This window comes from Marmota flaviventris, chromosome 15 (genome assembly GCF_047511675.1).
Source record: "Marmota flaviventris isolate mMarFla1 chromosome 15, mMarFla1.hap1, whole genome shotgun sequence".
Taxonomy (NCBI): domain Eukaryota; kingdom Metazoa; phylum Chordata; class Mammalia; order Rodentia; family Sciuridae; genus Marmota; species Marmota flaviventris.
Window position 1 is genome coordinate 35306662 of NC_092512.1, and position 24087 is coordinate 35330748.

The 24087-nt window shown below is 39.9% G+C and overlaps 1 protein-coding gene across 6 annotated transcripts in view; it reads left to right on the top strand.

The window, feature by feature from the left end:
- Ncald (neurocalcin delta) overlaps positions 1-24087 on the top strand; it is a 398774-nt gene that overhangs the window by 362333 nt on the left and 12354 nt on the right. For all 6 annotated transcript variants that reach the window (XM_071602204.1, XM_027948790.3, XM_027948796.3 and 3 more), the window contains one exon: positions 7008-7405. In XM_071602204.1, the coding sequence (XP_071458305.1) occupies positions 7028-7405 (378 nt within the window). In that variant the 5' untranslated portion in view covers positions 7008-7027. The remainder of the gene's footprint in view (positions 1-7007; positions 7406-24087) is intronic.

Sequence of the window (24087 nt, forward strand, 5' to 3'; positions counted from 1 at the left end):
CTGGTCCAACATCCTCTTCCTGAGGTGGTCCAAATAGGCAGTTCTGCTGCAGTGGTCTGATGACCAGGCAGTCTGATGGGGGAGGGATAGGTGAACTTTGAAGCTGTTGACTGCAGATTCTCTCACAATGACTTTGGGACAGCTATGTAGTTTTCATGGGCCTGGGGATGACCATTTCACATGACCTCTGTCCACTTTCTCATGTGTCCTTCAAGCTCCCAGTGTAAGTATAACACCCATTGCTGGCAATCTAGGAGAAGGTGGGGACAGAGCCATTAGTTGGACTTGAAGTTGCAGGAAGCAAGGATGCCTTCGAAGTCAGAAGTTGAGGATCCAGCAGTGGAGGATTTTGAGTGCTGTTTAGGTAAATTATCTCTTTAGGCTGAAATGAGAGCAATTACGTGGTTATCACAGTGTACAGTTTAGTGAGTAGGGTAAGTATACCTTTTGACATTGGAATAGTAGATGCTAAACTCACTGAGTCCCTATGATTCGGGTAGGAGAGACATGGGATGGAATTCCAACTTCAATTCAATTTTAGATCAGTTCTAATCCTAGTTAGATTGTAAAGGCTCCAGGGGAAAATGGTTTATTTGAAAACTTATAAGCAAGGGTCTAGAATACTTTTCACTGACATTAAGAACCTCTTTACAATAAATTCTATCTAGGAATCTAGGAATCATGGTGAAAGGAAATGCCAAGGCAATAAAATAAAAATGGAATCAATCTAAATGTCTATAAAGGGAGATTAGTTAAATAAAGTTAATATAATTAAATACTTAAAGGCTGTAACTTCACATTATTAACCATTGTATCTGTTGCCTGACACAGGTCGGTGCTCAAAACTGTTATATAAATTCAATAAATGAAAATTCAGCAATTTAAAAAGATGATATACATCCTTATGTATAACCTGGAGAAATGTTTAATACAGATTAAAGAACTATACATATAAAGAGTGATCCCATTTATGTATGTAGATTTCATATATATGCATTTTTATTAATTATTTTAATTAGGTATATATTACAACAGAATGCATTTTGATTCATTGTACACAAATGCAGCACAACTTTTCATTTCTCTAGTTGTCATATATATGTATTTAAATGTTTAGGAGGGCACATAAATAAAACTGTTAATGGTGGTTATTTTCTGTGGAATGCTATTGGATCAGAATGTGGATGTTCACTTTCTCATTTTCATTCCCCTTTGTTATGAATTTGTTTGTTTGTTTTACAATATAGTAGTCCCTACTTACCTGTGGTTTAACTTTCTGCAGTTTCAGTTGCCCCTGATTAACTGTGTCCAAAAATATTAAATAGAAAATTTTAGAAACAAAGTGTTTCACAAACTTAAATAACTTTTATTACAGTATATTGTTATAATTGTACTGTTTTGTTATTATTGTTAATCTCATACTAATCATTTATAAGCTATCATAATATATATGTGTGTAGCAATCATCAGGGATAAGATTTTATATATATATATAAATATTAAAAGCAGAGCATACATAGGGTTCAGTACTATTTGTACATGAATCCTGAGGCTAATGGGGGACTACCGTAATGATGTATCCCTTTGGTAATGAGTCAAACCAAATGATGTTTCCATGTTTTGGTATAGGGAGAGAGTTGTTTTTAGATAATGTGTTGTTCTGATCCTCACCAGAAATACATACCTTATTGGCAGTGACATAGAAACCAGAATTTGAAAAGAGCTCAAGACCAGGCCTGCTCTAGTCTATAATATATACCAGTAGAAGAAAATTTTCAGATATTTCAAAACCTACAACCCCCAATCACCCTAAGACCATATGACTTCCAGGGATTTCTCTCGTACCCAGAAGGCAAAGGAAGAACAAATCCTTTCTAGTGAGTCTCTTGCTCAGAAGGTTATTTTTGTACCAGTTCATTTCTCATCCCAAACCCTGTCGTCTCTCTGCAGGGGAGAGGAGTACAGGCATGCGACCCCTCCCCCAGGAGACCCCCTCCTCACTGGGAAGAAGGCCTCCCGACCAGCAGCAGCTTTGAACTGCATTTCATAGGATTTCAGCAAGGTCATTTTGTGATCCAGATGGGGCAGAGGGTCTCATTTCCTAGCTCATCCCACCAGAGGCCAGATAAAAGAATATTCTTAGGTTAGGATAAAGACAAAGTTAGTGGGATCTTTATATGACTGTGGTTCTCACTCTAATATGTTAATGTTTCTTTCCCTTGATCTACTGCTGCATTTTCCTAATTTGCTGGTTATATGTAAACATGTGAGTTTGTATATATGCTCTCCTTTCAAATTCCCACTAGTTTCATTGGAGGAGAAGCCATGAACTCCCTGGGTTTTTATTTAGTCATGCTTCCCCCACTCCCACCCCTTAGTGAGAATCAGAGACAACTGACCTAAAAATGAATCTGTGGCTTTTAGCCACAAGTAAAATTCACCTGATTCTGGAGTCGTGGTGCATGAATGCTTATCTCCCTTTATCTATAACTTTTATAATTTCCTTCCTTACATTTGAGGAACCTTTTTCTAGCTATGTTTTCATAATTTAGGCATCCCATTGGTTGAAAAGTGAAAGCAGCTTTTATGGGACATGTTTGTATCTCCCCCAAAGAGGCAAACATTTTAATTAACCTGGTCTGTGGATGGGACTGCGGTGGGTTCTGTGCTCCTTGATGCAGCCAAACTTGACTTTAGCTGCCAGCATCTTGTAAATCCCATTTTAGGAAACCTTATGTAGCCTGCATGGGGACTTTTTCTCTGAAGTTAACCAGGCTGTCCAGGGTAAGTTATGGACTTTTCCCTGGAAAAATCTAATTCTGGGCTCTGAGGAATTAAAGCACAGAGTTTTAGAACCTTATGGGGAATTGCAGAAATACGGTGCTGCAGATCTTTCCCTCTGCAGATACAAAAATAAAGAAGGGAGTGTACTCATTCCCAAAGATTGCCCTCTGTCTGCCATTTTCTTTCCTGGCGGCACCATTTTTATTTGCTATCGCTCTATCCTTTTTTTAAAATGGATTCCGTGTTTTGGTTCTTTGGTGGTGATTTGGTATCTTCTTTTCTCCTATATTTTTCCTTTTTTCATCTGTGGTCAATATTTACCACCGATTTATTTTTTTGAACCCCGAGAGACTAGATGTGGCCCAGAATAAGTTGGGAAGTTCCACGTTGCCCTTCTTAGAGTAAATTACTGAAAAACAGGTTGTTTAATGGAACAGGTGTGCCTTCACTCCAGAAAATGCAGGACTGAAGCAAAAGCCCTTGAGAGGTAAAGGATAGAGCATCCAGGGCCAGGGCAACTGGAACTGAGGGTTCAGAGGGAGATGTCACACATGGCCCAGGGCTCACACACAGCCTTGTGGGTAAACAGGAATCTGAACTTTATTCTAAGTGTGCTGGGAAGCGCCTGCAGAACTTTAAATAAGGGAATGACATAGTCTGACTTGTGTTTTAAAAGGTCACTCTGGAGAACTGAATGGAAAGTAGATTGGAGTCAGGGGTGGGGAGAGGGGGGACAAGAGTGAGAAGTGAGATTCTACTGTTGTAGAAAACCAGGAAGAAGCTGATGGTGCTTTGGCCTGAGGTGGTGGCCAGGGAGATGGTGAGCAGTGAAGGGATTTGAAATAGGCCCCGCCTCTTCACATCACCACCTCAATACTGCCACACTGGAGACCAAGCTTCTAGCACAAGACTCTTTGGGGGAACAAATTGTATACAACATAGCAATCATCAGGGATAAGATTTTATTTTCATTTACCACAGAGTCTGGTCCTAACTGAATACTTTACATATATGGTTACATTAAATCAATAAAGTATGAGCTCATAGTGTAGAGTTCATTATATAGGTGAAAAAATTGAGGTACATCAAAAAATTAAGTGACTTACCCAAGAGCTAATAAGCAACAGAGCAGGCTTTGAACTAAAGCTTTTGATTCCTTTTCCTGACCTTTTCTTCATTATGTTCTTCTGGCACAAAATAAGTATTTTAATGAGTAAAAGGATTTGACCTGAGGTGCAACTTTTGTCTCCATACTATTTTTTTCTTGACTGCTAATTAATGTTGTATTTTCCCCCATGGTATTTATTGTCTGTGCCACCCCTGACCAGCTCCAACTCACAAGGCAGAAATTCCTGTCTTCCAAAGGAAGAAGGTATTATAGGCACCCCTGTCTTCTTCCTCCCCACCCAAGAAATGAAACTCTACCATACATCCCTGGAGATTTTTGGTGTGCGGTCTAACCAAGTCCAGATGTCTCTCAAGTCAGTCCCCCGACTCAGTAAAGTATTCGTAGTCATCTAGTGAAACAAATTCTGGACTAAATTGCAAACACCCGCTTCCCAAATAACTTATTCTGTGCTCTTCTGCCTTGTTTGTGTTATGGCCTTTCTGTGCTAATGATTTTGTAAATGTGGTTTAATTACTGTTTACTGAAAAATAGCTGCACACAGATCATTCTCGGCGGGAGACTTAGCCAAAATGCTGAGGCAATTTGCTTCTAGTGCAAAACAGCTAATAAATGAGAAGCACTTTTTGAATGTTTGGAAAGGAACTTAAGTTCAGTTTTGAAGAAACAGTGCTTTGTATATTCAGGAAAAGAAATTATTCTTTAAAGGAATAGATTTAAATATCAACGTGGCAATTTTCCTCTCCAAAGCCAGGCCTACAGTGATTTGCACATATAATAATGGTGATTTGATTGAGCATTGCACCAAAGAGCTATATTCTCAAGATCTCCCCAAAAGGAAAACCTGAAATGACTTGTAAATTCCATTAAATATTTTAGAGCTCTGTAAACCCATGTATTATGTATTACCTCATGTTTCTGAATTCTGACCTCAGGCAAATTGCCAACTTAGCAACTAAATGGCAGTTTTAAATTTTTACTACAAACCAGCCTAAATTTGGTTGTTTTTTTTTTAACCTTCTAGAAAGAAAAGGACACAAGAGGGAAGTGAAAGTTATTGGAATGCTCAATTAATAAATTTTACTTGTGCTCATTTTGGAGTTGTAGTTTATGTTGCTCTTGGGTAAAGTAGGGTTTGCTTGATTCCACATAGAGACGGACCTCAACAAATACCTTCCTGCAGTTGTGGATCATGCTTCTACGAAGGGTTGTCCATTCTCCCTACTCTTGGGAGGATGCCTGCATATGAGCAAAACCCTTACCAAGTTCCACCTTGAGTACAGAACTTAGAAAACAAAATCATCTTTTTTAGATTCTGTGTATGAGTGAGACCATGAAAGTTCCAGTTAGCAGGAAGAAGGTCTAATGTTCTATTGCACAGTAAGGTGACTATAAATAGTAAGGTGCATGGTATATTGTAAAAGAGTTGAAAAAGAGGAATTTGAATGATCTCACCACAAAGAGAAAAAGGATAAATGTTTGAAGTGATGCATGGGCTGATTTCCCTGATTTGATCATCATATAATGTATACATGTATCGAAATACCACACTGTATCCCATGAAAATGACCAACTACTATGTGTCAGTTACAAATAAAATAAAACTTAGAAAAACCCCAATCAATGAACTTGGCAGTTCATAAGGGTCCCTCCTTGTTTCCTGGTCTGTAGATATTATGAAAGAAGCCTGAGGTGTGAGAGGTGCACACACTGTCCTATAGCGATTTCCTGATAGTGAAGGTCCCAGACAGACAGCTCAATATCAAGAGATCTCAAGATCAAGTCTTGACTATAGATAGCTTTTAGTCGGCAAATAGCATCCTGAAAGCCAGACCCCCCACCCCCACCCCCACCCCCTGCTTTCTGGCAAAAATGAAGTCTTCCTCTTCTAGGAAGACTATTCCATATTTCCACATTGTAATTATTCTTCTGCCTTCCAGCCACGGTTTTCAGTCATTGCTTCCGTTCATTAGTTCGCCAGATGCTCTATGTCATGGGTGCTGCAGAGATAAAGCAACCCCCAAGAAGACTCTGCCCTCAGGGCCGAATATGTAGCAGGAAAGAGCAGATAAAAAGGAATAAACACCATGGTGTGGAAAATCGGCTGTCAGGATGGAAGTGGGGCTATGCTCTCTTATATTCTGTAATTGTCCAAGCCTACTTTCAGAATTTTTTAATAGAAGAAAAGTGCCAAGTACAAGTGCCGAGCCCTTTTGTGAGAAGGTTCTTGTCTTGAATATGCCTCAATCCTAAGACCCCCCTAAGACTGCACATCAATATTCTAGAGAGTTCTCTCTTTAAGGGTTAGGGTTTCCAATGATGCGGATTTTTTTTCTTTATACAGTACTGTGTCTTACTATGTTACTATGGATATGTGCTAATGATAAGAAAATACAAAGTTGTTTGTATTTTAAAAAGGAACTTGGAACTTATTTCATAAACCACAGTCATAGGACATAGACAACATTACGAAGCATCATCTTGACCATCTAAGCTCAACGTGGGTAGTGATTTACTTGGTAGCCTTTCCTTGTATTGGGGGTGCTTCCATTTCCTTTGTTTGTGTCTGTGTTGATACTGTTCTGGAAGTGCCCAAGCCACACTTTCTTTGAAATACTCTAGCAATAAAAAAGTATTAAATTCTCTTTTATCCTCTTTTTTCCTCTTACTCTATTTTGCTTCTCCCTCCTAGTTCTTGGATTTGGTTTAGAATCAGTCTTCATAAAGCCATGATCAACCTCTTGGAAACTGATAAGATGGAACTAAGTAACCAATTAATTTCTCTGTGTTTTTCTTATCCTATCTATCTATCTATCTATCTATCTATCTATCAATCATCATCATCATCTGTCATCTTCGGCTCTCAGGTTAGCTTTGTATAAAATAAATATCAATTTTCCCATCTGTGATAGTTTTTCCCTACCTCTTCACCTAGACTGTCTTTCCATTATCCTGTGTGGCTGACTGCAAAACCTAGACGATGTTATTGGACTTGTGTAGAGTTTATTTCTTTTTTCCAAGGAACAATCACAAATGATCTAATCTGCCCCGTAAGAACAGCTCTGAAAATTAAGTGTGTTTTCTTTTCTCTCTGCAGCTTGAATTCTTGCGGCCAGCATGGGGAAACAGAACAGCAAGCTGCGCCCCGAGGTCATGCAGGACTTGCTGGAGAGCACAGACTTTACAGAACATGAGATCCAGGAATGGTACAAAGGCTTCTTGAGAGACTGCCCCAGCGGACATTTGTCAATGGAAGAATTTAAGAAAATATATGGGAACTTTTTCCCTTACGGGGATGCTTCCAAATTTGCAGAGCATGTCTTCCGTACCTTTGATGCAAATGGAGATGGGACAATAGACTTTAGAGAATTCATCATTGCTCTGAGTGTAACGTCGAGGGGGAAGCTGGAGCAGAAGCTGAAATGGGCCTTCAGCATGTACGACCTGGATGGAAACGGCTACATCAGCAAGGCAGAGATGCTGGAGATTGTGCAGGTATGTAACCCTTTCAAAGGAGAAGAGTGTGTGTCATAAGTAAAAAAATGGAAAGTGCACAGAGCAGAAATTGCAAGCTGGTAGATCATCAGTGCATTTTATTTAGTTCATTCAATGTTCATAAAATATTTGAAGCTGCATCACAGGGGAAGGAGATTGCACATAAAATTTCACATGGGTAACATGTCTTGAAAACTTAGGAGCTCTGGCAACACTGGGCCCATATTCCTGCCCTTCATGTTACTGTTGCTTTAGGGTAATCCCTACACTGAAGATGGACATGTGCTCTTCAGTTGGTTGTATATACCCATTGCAGTGGCTTGCCTGGACCTGGAGCCCTGGGGTTGGGGTTCACATCCTCTGGAGTGGTGTTAATGATTAAACTTTGAACTGGGTTCATGTCCTGCATCTTATGTCACTACCTCTGTGACTTTGATTAGTTCACATAAGCAGTGTCCTCGTCTGTGAAATAGATCTACCAGTGGTACCTACCCATGATGTGAGATTATTTTAAGATCAGACATGATTCCATGTTAAATGCTTAGCACAGTGCCAGCCACATTGATAAGCTCATTATCATTATCATTAACTTACAAATTTATTAGACTCTCAAAAAAAAGCAAACTCTAGACTTCAGATTCATTCCATCAAAGATAAACACTGTAGTATCGAGGTCTTCGTCACTTTAATAAGATATACTCCATTTGCTTTCCCCAGGTTACTCACCCAGAGAAAGCTCCAAACAGGAGAATGGGTCTCAGTGTTGGCTACATTTTCCTTAGGGGACCCAAACACACTTTGGGGAGGGGGGAAGCAGGGTAAGGAGGTATGGTCATGGCAAGGACAGCTTGCCCAGGAGTGGGACCCAGAGACAAATTTAAGGAGACAGACACAGGTCTTAGGAAAGGGCTAGAAGGGCCTCAGCAGCAGATGATAAGAAGGATTAGGTGGGCGGGCACCACAATGAGTGCTGTGGTCGCTCAGGATCTTGGCAGTGAATGGGGCACACAGGGAAGCAAGTGATGGCAGACAGCGGGTACAAAAGGGTGGACACTTGGCTTTCTGGGGGGCTCAATGCAGACGCCACACTCATCCCAGGGCATCGGAGTACATGTCCTGCTGATGTAGAGCTGCAGCCCCTGGGAGAATAGTGGAGTGCTAGGTGGGCAGGGGGGATGTACCACAAGGAGACATAGGAACTTAGCTATTGCTGGAGAGGATGAGGGTGGAGGGGGGGTCTTGCCTACAAAGAATCTCCAGGAACCTCCTGATTATTGAAATTGGGGGCAGAGCCCAAGAGAGACCTATAACAATGACTCAGGATGGACCCTTGACACTGAGGCCTGAGGCCTCCTCTCAGGCCAATGGGACTGAACCCATATGGCTTTTAAAGGACCTGTTGGAGGGATGCAGGAACAGGGATCCCAAATGACTCCCTCTCCCAGGTGCACTCATTCAGGAACTCTCCAAGATCTGACAACCACCTATCCAGTTGGGCCACAGGTAGCTTTTCTCACATCCAGAGCATCTGAAAAAATTGGGTTAAATGAATTCCTCAGAGATATGAGTCTTAAGCAGAAATAAATCTTCTCTCCCCTCCCTTAGGATAAGTGTACAAAAAGTATAACATCTATAAAAATACAGGCAGTATAGAAAACTATAAAAGATAGACGGAAAATTACTCATATTTCCACCCTAGCAACAAAGAGAATCACTGCTGATGATTATTTAAATACATCTTTCCTTATCCTATTTCCATGCATTTAAAAATATCCAACTGATTTAATAATTTATAGAAGTTTTCTATGTTGCCATTTTTACTAACATAGTAACACAAGTATTTCCATACATAAAAAATTTAATAAAGACAATTCCATGGCTGTATAATAACAGTCCTATCATATATTATAATTTACTACATTTTACCCTGTTGTGGGATATTTAGGTTATTTCCAACTTTCATTGTTAAACATAACTTTTTATTTATTTTTTTTACCTTTTTTTTAATTGGTTGTTCAAAACATTAAACATAACTTTTTAAAAAATAAAATAACATCAGTAATCCTTCTGTTTAAAGCTTTTTTTTTTTTTCTATTTTTAAGTTTATTCCCTAAGAATGGATTCCCAGAAGGAAAATTACTAGGTCAAAGGGCATGATCATTTCTAAAGTTCTTGATATATTCTGCCAAATTGCTTTCCCAAGTGTGTAAAGGGTGTTTCCATATCATTTTTCTGTTCTGATTTTTCTTAATCTTTGCTAATTAAGCAAAATTGAGATTTTAAAGATGATTCATTATATTATTTAGTTTCCCATTACTATAACAAATACCTGAGAAAATCAACTTATAAAGAGAAAAGGCTCCTAGTTGGAGATTTCAATCCATGATGGGTTGCCTCTATTGCTTTGGGGCCTGTGGCGAGGTAGCACATCAAGGAGGGAGTATGTGGCAAAGCAAAACTGCACACCTCATGGCTGGGAAGCAAGAGACAGACTGAGGAAGAGACTGGGGTCCCACAATCCAGTCGGCCTTACTGGCCAAGGCTTGTGCTTGTTCTCTCTCTCTCTCTCTCTCTCTCTCTCTCTCTCTCAATCTGAGAGTGCTGGCCTCTGCTCCTCTATAGAGAAAAAAGATAGATATATTCTTCTTTAGGAGAGAATTGTTTCTTGATTAGAATCTGAAAAAGAAATTCCCATCAGCCACTGTGAAATCTCCTGATTAACATTTTCACCCACCTGTCCTGGTTGATTTCATGGCCACTACTGAAGATGTGGACACCAAAGCAGTGAGGAGCCTTCAGACCATGTGGGCTGATGGAGATCAGCAATTATTCACGCATTCATTTTATGTCTAATTGTTCATTTTGCACCTACAGAGTGCCTGGCATTGGGAATAAATAGTATAGAGGAAAATAGACACCATCCCTATGCATGAAATCCAGGTTGCAAAACAGAACGGAAAAATTACAGTGAACATTCACAAGGAGCTAGCAGGCACTAAACAAGCCCCTGGCAACCATCAAAAGTGATCATGAAAATGAAGGTGCACCTAGCCTGCCACGCTAGTTGCTATAGGGTTCCAACATGACTCACAGGCCCACAGCAGGTTTCCAGGTCTTAATGGTAAGGACACACATTCCTCAAGAAATATCTACGTATCTGCGGTTCTCAATGTGCCTGTCCATGGAAGGCTCAAATGCCCTGTCTCCCAGCACCACACCCTGGTGATTAATATTCATGACTGCAGGAAATATTGCAGCACCCCTGAAGCAACTTCCACATCATCAAAGAGATTAAATTAAATTTTGAGCTATTTTCATATTAAGAGCTATGTTATTTTGTTCTGCTACTTTGCAAACTGACAATTCATGTATTCCGTCACATTCTTATGCTAATCTCCTGTTTTCTATTATTCTGGGTGCATTGGAATTTACTGTAAAATCTTACTGAGCTTCTCATTCTATTTAATTTTTTTAATCTTTTTTTTTTTCCTTTCCTTTGAAAAACCCATACTCTGTAGGCCTTGTCAGCTTTGTGCCTTTGTGGGATCCTCTTTTCTTTGTTCTAGCTGGTCTGCACCACTTACATTCACTGGGTTCAAAGAAGCCATGGAGTGTTAAGTTTCTACTTTGTTCCTGGGTAAAATTTCTGTTTCATGCCATAGAAAGTGATGAGGTGGAACTAGTTGTGACCCAGGAGAACCATAAAGAAGTCAAGATTCTATTTGTTGACATAACTCTTGGAATTTGATGATGAGTGTAGATGCATAAATTCTTGACTGAATCTGGATCTCTCCAAGACTTAAAAATTCAAGCAACTTAATAAAAATTAATGATATTTTTTTACACCGGGGATTGCACCCCAGGGGCACTTTTACCACTGAGCTACACCCCATTATTATTATTAGTAGTAGTAGTATTTTCAATTTTGAGGCAAAGTTTTGCTAAGTTTCTGAGGCTGACCTTGAACTTGTGATCCTCCTGAATCAGCCTTCCCAGTCTTTGGAATTACAGGCATTCATCACTGTGCCCTGCAAAAATTAATGGTTAATGATTAATTAATGATTTATGGTCATTTACCTACAAAGACTAATAATTGGTCACAGTACAAGTGGGGATGAAAACTAGTTTAATTAGGGTAGAAAATGATTGGGGTGTAGAACTGCAATTCGCAGATTCTGTAATAGTTTCTCTCAGATGTCATTTCCTGTATTTTAGTTTTGGTATTAAGAATATTATTTGTGGTAACAAGATGGAATTATTTTATATTTCCTAATTTTGATAAACGCCAAAATTCATGAGACTACTGTGGATTCTGCATAGTACTGAAATGCATGGTATTAGTTTCCTATGCTGCTATAACAAAATACCACAAACCAATAGCTTTAGACAATTGCAATTTATGATCTTACAGTTCCATAAGTCACAAATCTAAGATCAGCTTCACTGGGCTAAAATTAAGGTGTCCTTAGGCTTTGTTCCTTCTGTAGGCTTTAGGGAAAATCCTTTTACTTGCTTTTTCCAGCTTCTAGAAGCTGCCTATATTCCTTGGTATGCACCCCTCTTCATTCTAAGTCAGCAATATCAAATTGAGTCCTATCATGACACCTTTCCCTCTGGGCATCTTATTCTCTTTTTTTTTTTTTGTTCCACTGGAACCATCTAGAAGAATCCTCCCATCTTAATATCCTTAATTAAATATGCAAGCCATCTTTTAGTATGTAAAGTAACATATTCACAGGTTTTAGGGATTGGGACATGGAAAAATCTTGGGGTATCATTACTCAGTTTACCATATATGTCAAAATGCTTTTTTTCTTTCTTTTCCATACTGGGGATTGAACCCAGGGCCCTGTGCATGCCAGGCCAAACTCTACCAACTGAGCTACCATCCCAACCCTAGAAGTGTTCCTTTTTAAATAAAACATTTTTTTGTGTGCAGTATCAACATCTGGATGAACAAGCAAAACCATATGCAGATTTATTTTTAGGACCTTAAATAAACCTTTTCACATTCATTTTTTTAAATAACAAATACAAGAGCATGATTTAGGCTCAATATTTTGTTATTGCATCAAAATCATCTCTTGGGGGTCTTAAGCCAGATTAAGACTATGCTTATGCTAGATTCTCTCTTCTCCATGGGTGTGGGGGGCTGTTCTGCAAGAGGATGGAGAATCCTCCCTACCCCTCATAGCTCCCTGACCCCCTCTGCTTCTGGAAGCAGTCTGAATACCCATGCGCATCACAGCATAGGCTGAGGACTGGACCAAAAGAGAAAGGGAGTGGTGTTACGAATTCTGCCACCAATGCTTATATTCTCTGGGACCTTGGGAGACAGTGGGAAGAGTCCATGCATGGGACCACAGCACACCCAGGGAGAGAATGTAGGAAGAAAATGGAATTCTATTGCCTTCCTTTTGTTCCTAGAAAATAACTAAGTAGGACCCCTGAAAGGTCAGCTACGGAGCTGTCGTTGGTTAGATGTCTATGAACTGGCATTACACTTAGGATTGAATGACAATGACAGTCTTCCACAAAAATTGATCATCTGTACTCAAAATAAGAGGAAGCCAAAGGAAGAATGGGAATGTGACAGTAGGCATCCTGGGCAAAGGGGGGTCGATATCCCTTGCCTTTTAACTAGTTCAACCTCCCTCTCCCTTCTTTCCCATCTCCTTGAGTCATGATGTCTTATTCTTGTGTCTCCGGGCTCAACTTCCTTTTTTTTTTTTTTTTTTTAACAGGCAGTTTGGTGTTGTAAATCCTGGGTGATTGTGAGGATTCAATTAGTTATTTTAAGTAATGCAGCTAACACGGTGCCTTTTGGGGAGCATCACTGGATAAATTTTGACAGTAATTATCACTACCACAGTTTCCAAAGCTGGGACAGAATGTCTCCCAGCTCAATATAGTGAGCTCATTTCCAATTCAGTGGACAGAGTACTGCGAAGGGCAGGATCCTCCATTAAAATGACCTCATTGTGAAATGTATGTTCATAAAAGAAAGGGAGGTAACCCAACTAAATCTCCCACTGGTGAAAAATGACAGGAATTCCCCAAACCCATTGACCCAGCCCACACAGTCATGCACAGGGACAATTTGGGGAACAGCTATCTAGATTTATTCTCAAGTTCAAGTCTTTCCAAAAGGAATCTATGGGCTGATGTAATATTACAGCAGTCCTCAGGGAAGCTTGCTTTAAACATCTGGTTGTAATAATTTGTAATTAGCATGTTCAGCACTTTGGATGTTAATGACTGCTTTGAAAATACTTGGAGTTCAAATACCTGCTGTCTGACAAGAGACTTGCTCCCTCCCAGTTGTGATTCAGGGTTCACCAGCACTTTGGATGATGGCAGGGTGAACTTTAGAACACCCCCTAATCCACATTCTCATATTTTTTGAATCCATGAAACCTGAAGAAGGGGAGTTTGGGGCACACTGGCACCCCATCACAGCAGATTTTGGCTTTCTTTTAGAAGTGTGTGTGTTGTTGGTTTTTTTTAATTCACCCTTGTGATGAACAAGGTCATGCAGTGGGTTTGGGTTTGGTGGGGAGGGGGTCATGGTGGTATTCCTGCAAAGGAATAAATAAATGTGCCATTAATCCTGCCTGGTTTCAAGAGTGCCAACTGTGACAATTTAGACAACCCTCCTATGAGTAGTTATGCCACAGAGGATCAAAATAAGGACCAAAGGGACGTCTTTACATAGGCTTTAGACACATATCCTGAGTGGCATTTGCATTTTTTCCCCAAAGACCTTTCTAAACTCATGTCATAGACACTATGTCACTTTTAATATGCTTCTTGGAGACGTGACACAGTATACTGATTCTAGGCGGGGAAAAGCAAGGAGTAGGAAAGATCTTTGAGTCCATCTTACGTGGTTCCTGGGCATTCAGTTCCAAAAACATTGCCTTATTTTCATTCATGAATTTGGACCACAGACGTTACTCTGGAAGGCAACGTAGATTTTTCTGGAGAAAATTATTTAAAATAGTGGCATAGGCTAGTGATTTTCTCTAAGAATTCGCCATCGTGCCTGCTTATCCATGTGTTGGGTTTGTCCCTTTCTTATTAAAGGGTTGACACTGCAAGTCACACTATAGTGTAAGAGTTTAAATTAACTCTCAGTGTCAAGTATGACGTCTGGCAGATGAAAGTGAGTATCTACTACCAAATGGCCCTTCTCTGGCTTTTCCCTCCCAGAATCCTTTGTGAATTCCTCTTTATTCTCCTGCTTCCTAAATATAGATATTCCCAAGCAGGGATCCAGCACGGCTCTCTTTCTTCCATTGCCTCTGAGAAGTCTCATCCTCTCTAGGTATGTTACGGACTAAGCGTAGTGGTGGGAGATTCCCATGCTGCGTCAGTTTCCTAGGGCTACCATTACAAAATGTTCTATCACAGCCCTGTAGGCCAGAAGCCCAAAATTAAAGCATCAGCAAAGTTTGGCTCCTTTTAAAGGCTCTGCAGGGGGTATGTTCCATGCCTCTCTCTAGCTTCTTGTGCTTACCACACTCCTTGGGGCCCCTGGCTTACAACTTTGTCCCTCCAGTCTGTGCCTCCATGGTCACTTGCCATTGTCCCTGTATGTCTGTGTTGAAATTTCTCGCTTATAAGGACACCAGTTATGGATTAGGGCATGCCCTAATCCAGTATGCTCATTATTTTTACATAATTACAATTGCAAAGACCCTATTCTCAAATCAAGTGACATCTACAGATTCTGGGTGGACAGGAATTTTTGCAAGACACTATTCACTCTGGTACACAAAGATTATCTTGTTTAATTCACAACCACTTTATTATCCCTATTTTATGGACAAAGAAACAGATTACTTCCAGATCTTCTTCTCCACTGGGTCTGACTGTTAATGGACATCTCCACTAAGCTGTTTGTTGTTCCAGAACTTCAAAGTCAGCGTTACAAATGCATCCTTGTCTCCCACCCCCAAAACTTTTTTTCTTTCCTTTCTCTCTCCTCCCTCCTTTCCTTCCTCCCTTTCTTCTTGTCTATAGCCTTACCACTCATCTGCCACCAAGTCAAAGACAACTGGGTACTTTTCCATCATCTATCCCCATACCCAGGCAGTCACCAAAACTATTACACCAGCGTCCTCAAGTTTGCAAATCTGTCATTCCTGTCCATTCCTCCTGCCACTCTCATTTCAAGTCAGTGGTGGTCTCTCTGTGGGATGTCTCCTGCAGGGTGGCTTTGAGGTGGCCACACATTTTGCAGGGCAGCTCAGGGCTGTAAAGATGTAGGTCTCCAGGAAGAGAACCAGGCACAGCTGTATCTCTCTGTGTCCTAACTTCGAGGTCACAAACCATCACTTCCACCATCTACTCCTACTCAAAGCAGTCACAGAGATCTCCACAGCTCATAAAGCGGGAGGGAGCCTAGAGTCTACATCTTGATGGGCAGTGGTGAGGTTTTGGAAGATTATGTGGGACTGGAAATACTGTTCTGTCCTTCCTTGGAAAATGTACTTATACCACACATTTCCAGCAGGTCTTCTGCTCCACTCACCTCCCACCACGATTCTTTTCCTCACAAGGATGCCAGAGGGATCTTTCAAAAATGCAGATAGAATTGTGTCCCTCTCCTGGTAGAGTTATTGGGTCTTGAGTGTCCCTAAAGGGCCATGTGTTAAGTCCTTCAACTGTAGGGATGGTGCTGGTGGGAGTCTCTAGGAGGCGGGGCCCGTGGAGAGTCCTGCAGTCAGTGGAGGATGCCCTTAAAGGGAACTATGCGAGCCCAACTCCAGTCTCACTCCCTCTTTTGCTTCCTGGCCACGAGGTAAAAGATTTTGCACCACCAAGTTCCCCTGCCTTGCCACAGGCCCAAAACAGTGAGACTGCTGATCATGAACTGGAACCTCCCGAACCGTGAGCCAAAACAAACCTCTTCTCTTTATAAGTTGATTGTCTCGGGTACTTCATTTTAGTGATGGAAAGCTAACACGATGCCTTCCTACCCACACCAGGTGCCTAAATTCCTTACTAAGGACTTTGTGACAGGGGTCACCCCCTCCCTTAAAACCTTTCTCATACTGTAGTTTTTGAGTACTTCTCACCTCAGCTAAAGGTCACTTGAAAGATTCCAAAAGGCACCATATTCTCTCACGTCCATAGTCTTTTCCTCCAGCAGTGGGCTAGAGTACCCTCTTGACACCTGTTTCTCCCTCACTCCATAGAGTTTATCTACCCTGATTTCCACCCCATCCCTTTAACCAAATCATGCCCATTTTCCCATAGTTTCTTATGGATACCTCCATTGCAATCCTGCCCTTATTTTCTGTTAATTTTAAATAGATGGCTGCTACTTAATCATGAACTACTTCACTAAAGATATAATTACTTTTATAATCTTTTTTTTAAAAGATAGATAGAGGGAGAGAGGGAGGGGGGAGGGAGGGAGTGAGGGAGAGAGAGAGAGAGAGAGGGAATTTTAATATTTATTTTTTAGTTTTCGGCGGACACAACATCTTTGTATGTGGTGCTGAGGATCAAACCTGGGCCGCATGCATGCCAGGCGAGTGCGCTACCGCTTGAGCCACATCCCCAGCCCCACTTTACAATTTTATCAATAGAATTTTGAAAATAGTTTTAGGGGCTGGGATTGTGGCTCAGTGGTAGAGTGCTCACTTAGCACGGGCGGGACCCGGGTTCGATTCTCAGCACCCATAAAAATAAAGGCATTGTGTTGTGTCCATCTACAAAAAAAAAAAAATTCTCTCTCTCTCTCTTTAAAAAAAAATAGTCTTAGGATTGGGCGTATAGTTTAGTGGTAGGATACCTGCTTGACACGCATGAGAACCTGAATTTGATCCCCAGCACTACAAACAATAATAATAATAATAATAACTTCTTTGAAGTAAAGTTGACATAAAATAAATTGTACATACTTTTAAAAAGTGTAAGTCTTGACAGTGTACATATTACAATCAAGGTAACAAACATCCACAACTCTCCAATATTTATTTTTGACCCTTTAAAATCTTTTACACTCATCCGTACCTACTACTTACTCTCCTTAGGCAATCACTGATCTACTTTCCCGCTAATCTGCTTTCTGTCCCTATGTTTTTTATTTTCTAGAATTTTATATAAATTGAAGCATATATTATGTACTCTTTTTCTCCTGGCTTCTTTCATTCAGAATAATTATTTTGAGATTTATCTATGTTATATATGCCAGTAATTTATTTCTTTGCTGAGTACTATTCCACAGTATGCAGATACCACATGCTTTTATCATTATTGTTCATTTACCTGTATAGGAACATTTGTTTTCAATTTTTGGCTATTACAAAAAGTATCTTCTGTAAACGTTTGTGTACTAATCTTTGTATGGACATAGGCCTTCATTTCTCTTGGGTAAATAGGAACAGAATGGTTAGTAGGTTTATATTGCAATAAGGGGACGTGCTATATTACTGAATGGAATACAGTTGGTTTAACTGTCTAAAAAACTGTTTTCCAAAGAGGCTGCAAAATTTTACCTCCCCAACAGCAATGTATGAGACTTCTAATTCCTCTGATCCTCGTCAACCCTTGGCTGGTCAGTCTGTAATTTTAGCTACTCTAATAGGCATATGATTGATTATATTCCATTGTGGCTTTAATCTGCATTTTCTTAATGACTAATAAGTTGAGCATATTTCTGAGTGTGATTTGTCATTCTTATGTATTTTTGGTTGAAATATGATAGTTCAAATTTTTGCCCATTTTAAAAATGGAATGCTTTTTTTTCTTATTACTGAGTTTTGAGACTTCTTTGTCTATTCTCAATACAGGCTCTTTATCAGATGCTTGCTTTGCATGTTTTCTCTCATTCTTTAGCACACCTTTTAAACCTCTTAACATGTATTTACAGAAGTAAAAAAAAATTCAAGTTTGGCTCTTATAATTTTTTTATTTATATATGATAGCAGAATGCATTACAATTCTTATTACACATATAGAGCACAATTTTTCATATCTCTGGTTGTATACATAGTATATTTACACCAATTCATGTCTTCATAACAGTTTAATATAATGTGAGGTACCCACTGAAGTTCATCCATTTGTATATGAATATCCAATGGATTTAGCCTCATTTATTGAAAAGAACACCCCCCCCACACACACACACACACTGAATTGCTTCTGTACCTGGTTGAAAATTAGTTGTCCACATATGTATAAACCTATTTCTGGACATTATTCCATTCCATTGATTTATTTTTCTATTATGATAATGATACCACACTGTCTTGATTGCTGTAGCTTCAAAAGAAGTCCTGAAGTCAGGTAGTATTAGTCCTCTGACTTTATTAAGCACCCCTGTTTCAAAGTCCTTTTGGCTATTTCATGTCTTTCATCTTTCCACGTAAACTTTAAAATGAACTTATCAATTTTTGCAGAAATAGCTATTGAGATTTTGATTGGGATGACACTGATTCCATAGATCAATTTGAAGAGAACTAACATTGTAACAACATGGAGTCTTACAACTCATGAACTTGGCAGATCATTTCATAACTTGTGGTCTTTAGTCTACTATATTAAATAATTTTGTCTAAATTATTTAATAATATTCATTGTATTGTAAGTGATATTATTAACAATCATATTTTTTAAAATATCAATTTATAGCTATTTCTAAAATATAGAGATACAATTAATCTTTGTATATCAAACACTAGAACCTTGACTACACTAATTTATTAGTTTCTCTGAAGGTTTCTCTGGGGACGTTTCAACAGATATTTTTTTGCACATAGACAAATATATTGTCTATGTGAAAAAAAATGAGAATTTTACTCTTTTATTTCCAATCTGGGTGTCCTTTATTGCACTGGCTAGAACACCTAATACAATACTGAATAAGAGAGGGTAGAAATGGACATTCTATCTCAATATCAGTCTTAGGGGAAAACCGCTCAGTCCTCACCATAATGTATGACATTAGCTGTCAATTTTTCATGAAGCTCCTCTCCTTTCTTAGCTTGATGAAAATTTTTTCTTTTCTTCTTAATCATGAATGGATGTTGCGTGTTATCAATTTTTTTCTATTCTCTACGAAAATCATGATATATTTATTCTTAGTTTGTTAACATAGTTTAATATAGTTCAATCAATTTCATTGATTAATTTTTGTATAGTAATCTAGCCTCACATTCCTGAAATAAATCCTGATAAGTCATGATGTATTATCCTTTTAGTATATTGTAGATTCAAGTTGCTGAAAATTAGTTTAGCCTTTCCGCTTCTCTGTCCACGTGGTGTATTGGTCTGAAGTTTTTTTGTGATATCTTTTATTTCGTTAGGTTGTCAGGCAATGCTGGCCTTACAGAATGAATTGTAACCTTCAGTATGGTTATCAGACTGATGCTGGTTTTTGAAACATGTTGAGATCTCTTCTCTTCTTCCCAATTTTCTGGCAGTACATTTAAGTTGGTGATATTTCTTCATTAAATGTTTAGTAGAATTTCCCAATGAAGCTATCTGGGCCTGGAGTTTTCTGTTTTAAAATATTTTTTTAGTTGTTGATGAACTTTTATTTATTTATATGTGGTGCTGAGAGTCGAACCCAGTGCCTCACACATGTGAGGCAAATGCCCTACCACTGAGTTACAACCCCAGCCTTGGAGTTTTTCTTAATGAGAAGGTTAGCTACAAATTTCATGTCTTTGTTAGATGAAGGGATATTCAGGTTATCTATTTCTACTTGTTTGGAAGATTTTTTTTCCTATTAAGGTGCTTCTTGGACCTGTGGGTTTATAGTTTTTATTAAATTTGGAATGTTTGCAGTAAATTATATTTTCAAATATTATTCTGTGTTCCACTCTCTCTTTTCTTCTTCAAGGTCTTTAATTGCATATTCATTAGGTGGCTCAAAGGTATCAAACAGTTCACTGATGTTGTTACATTATAATTTTTGAATTTTCTGTTTTCTTTTGAGTAGTTTTTCATTCCATTTTCTTCAAATTCATTGATATTTTAGGTCCTTTTTACGCTTTTCATATCACTACTTTTTGGACCTATGGAAACATACTTTTTGTACCTATTTCAGTGTCCTGCTAATTCTAACACCTATGCCATTTCTGGATTACTTTTAATTGATTGCTTTTTCTCCTCCTTCTATGTTACATTTTCCTACTTCTTTGTGTGACTGGCAATTGCAATTTTTTTATTAGATGCCAGGGATTGTGAATTTTACCATGCTGGTTGCTAGATATTTTTGTAGTCCTATAAATATTCCTAAGTTTTGTTCTGGGATACAAATAAGTTACTTGGAAGCAGTTGTAACTTTCTAGAACTTTCTTTTTAAGATTCATTAGGTGACACCAGAGCAGTGCTCATGTAGGGCTAATTACTCCTCAATACTAAGACCCTTTTGAGTAGCCAGCACCCCACAAATCCTGAGGCCTTCTATGGCTGGTGAATACGGATGCTCTTACTCTTCCTTCGAATCCTAATCCTCTTGCTTGGTTATTTCCCCGCAGTCCTGGATAGTTTCTTCTCACACATACACAGCCCAGCTGAATACCCGAGGGGACTTGCCACAGATCCCTGGAGTTCTTTCTCGGCAGCTTTCTCTTCTGTATTCTGTCCCGTGAATGCTAAACTTCCATCCCTCAGACTGGCCACTCCATCCCTGCAAGTCAGTTCGCCCAAGTACCCGTGGGTCCCCTCCTGGCACTGTGGCTTGAAAACTTCCCCAAGGCTTGAGCTGGGGCTGTAATCCACTAGCTATCTCTTTTGTTTCAAGTTTCTCAGGGACCACTGTCCTTTGCTGCCTAATTTCCAGTGACCTGAAAACTGTGGATTTGTACATACTGGCCTTTGAGTTTTACTGTTGTTGCTTCAGGTTGAGAGTGGGTTCCGTTCCTACTAGTCCTTCTTGGTCAGAAGCAGCACTCTGCTCTCATTTTAAGGTACTCATCGCCTTACCTGTCCTTCTGCTACCTGTACTGTGAGCTCTCAAAGACAAGATTGCGCTGTCCCTCCCTAAATCTGAAGGATTTAGCATCACCCCTTTTGCTTGTAAAGCCAATAAACATTGGTTAACTGAAGTCTCAGACTCCAGTGCATACACAGATGAATAAGAATAACCCCCCTGTCTTGAAGAGACTAAGACATCCCTGGGAAGTCAAGCCACGTTACCTCTTCTGTAAAACAGAGGGACAGAAAACAGAGCCCAGCTGAAGAAGGGGCCAGACTCAGTCCTGGCTCAGATGCTAGTTTCATCAGCTGTTCATAGAAGCTCTGTCACAAAAAGGGTCTCTTCAAACCAGTTTGGCAGACTCTGGGTTAAATGGAATTCAAGGGGTGTCTTAACCACAGGAATTCTCAGTCTCTAATATGTTCATGTGCGTTGTGATTGTCTAAGAAGAGTAAAGTAAGCAGCGTTTCTCAAGCTGTTTTGATGACAGCCTTTCTCTGGTCTTACAGCATCTTGAAAGACTGATATTTCTTGGAAAGAGTTTTGGAAAAAAAAACAAAAACTTCTTTACAGCATCATCAGCAATGGGTGTCTAGTCTCTGCTTATATATATTTAATTTCCTTGTGTGATGCAGCCTATCACAATTCTGCCTTTGGATACCTCTGAGCAGAAGAACACTCTTCCTTGACTTTCTGTAATTCTTTTATTTATTTATTTTTGTTTATTTATTTTGGTAATAGGGATTCAACTCGGGCGCACTCAACCACTGAGGCACATCCCCAGCCCTATTTTGTATATTATTTAGAGACAGGGTCTCACTGAGTTGCTTAGCACCTTGCTTTTGCTGAGGCTGGTTTTGAATTCCTGATCCTCCTACCTCAGCCTCCGGAGCTGCTGGGTTACAGGCGGGTACCAACATGCCAGGCCTAATTCTTTGATTTATAAAAGGGATGGTGCTGGGTTCTTTCAAACAGTAAGCTATTGTGCTGAGAGTACAAGTCAGCACACAAATCTTTGACTAATTATCTTTAAAAGGATCATATTATCACAAAGGCAAGAATATTCGCGGTGGTTGAATGTATTCGAATTCCATTTTTAGCACCAAAAATTGTGGTTTTGGGTTTTTAAGGAAAATCTTACATGAAACTTAATGTCAGAAGGGAACTTCTTTGGTTGAAAGAGGGGTGGGACCTTGTTCTCCTCTCACCCTCTCCCTAGTAACAAAGATGCTTAAGGCTCAAGGACCATGGTAGAACACTATGGGGAAGTATGGAAGTTACTAATTCAATTTATTCTTGTAGCTCTAAGTGAGAAAGTATTTATGTCATTTAGCTACATAGATAATGATCCTATTTTTAAAATTTCTGAGGATTTTCGAGGCCTGTTCCAACCTCTTTTTCTGGTATATAAATCCTTCTAAGAAGGGTGCTGTTCTTTATCTATAATCTAAAACAACCCAGCATAGCTCAACCTCTTTTGCCCTTAGTCTGCTGTCAGAGAATCTTGAATTTCTGGTTCCCTGTTGGAAGATGCTAAATTTTCTGATGGAAAGAGTCAGTCTGGTTTTCTTCAGAGAGAGCATGGAGCGTTGACTCTTGGAATTGTGCCTGGCCTCTGTTAACCCTACAACCTCTGTCAGTTCAGACTGAGTCCTTCCCTTCCAGCCTTCCAACAGTGTGCTCCCCTCTGAGGGAGAAAGAAGAAAATACTCAGATAGGTCACAAGGAGGGTGGTAGGGGTCCTGGTCACAGCTGGGAGCTATCCTGAACCTGCTGAGTGGATGCAGTGCTGGGCTCCTGGGTGTCCCAAAGCTTTGCATTTACCTAGAGACAAGACTAGGACTCCCCAAGTTTAATTAAAAACAGGATGGTCCTGTTAGGCCTCTCACTGACATCGCTAAATTAAAGTGGAGAAATAGCCTGGTTTCTTCATGGTTTAATCCCATTAAATTTGGGGATGGGGAGGGGTGAACAGGGAAACTGGAGCTAAAAAAAAAACAACATGATTTGCTTCAGATTGCTGTCTGGGGTTGTGTCTTTTTTATTTTTTCTCTCTCTTCAGTGGAGTCCCAGATTTTGAATTTCTCTAACAATCAGCTGTTGGTCATTGATGCTGTGGAAGGAAGCACAGAGATCATTCCCCAAGTCGTGGTCTTGCACGACTATCGTCCAGTACCTCACTCTGGACACCACCTCGACTCATCCCCTCAGCTCTCTGCTGACTTCTCTGGAACCACCCACATCACGGACTTGGTTTTATGAACAGTCCACTCATCTCTAGGGATGACTTGATACACATTAAAGAGAAAAGTCTGAGTGCCACGAAAAAGCCACCTGGAAACATGAGCCTCTTATGGAGATCTTGCTTCTTCCTCAACCCAGTTGCACTCCACCCTGGGTGTCCCCGAGCCCAGCAGGCAAAGCTGCCCTCAAGTCAGTCTGCTCGTTCCCATGGGGCAGGCGGCAGGAGGGAGAGCTGATTGTTGTATTTTACACTAACCTGCTCTCAGTCTCTGTACCGGCTCCACTCCTTCAGCCTAGGATTGAGAGACTAATACTGACCCACTCTATTGCATGTGAGAGTCCCCTTTTCTATCCACGCTCATGTGTTTGCTTGGTCTTTAAAGCATCTGATCAACCAAGAATATCAGGGGAATCTGGGCATGGTGGAGCATGCCTATAATCCCAGCAACTCAAAGGGCTGAGGCAGGAGGATCACAAATTCAAAGCCAGCTTCAGC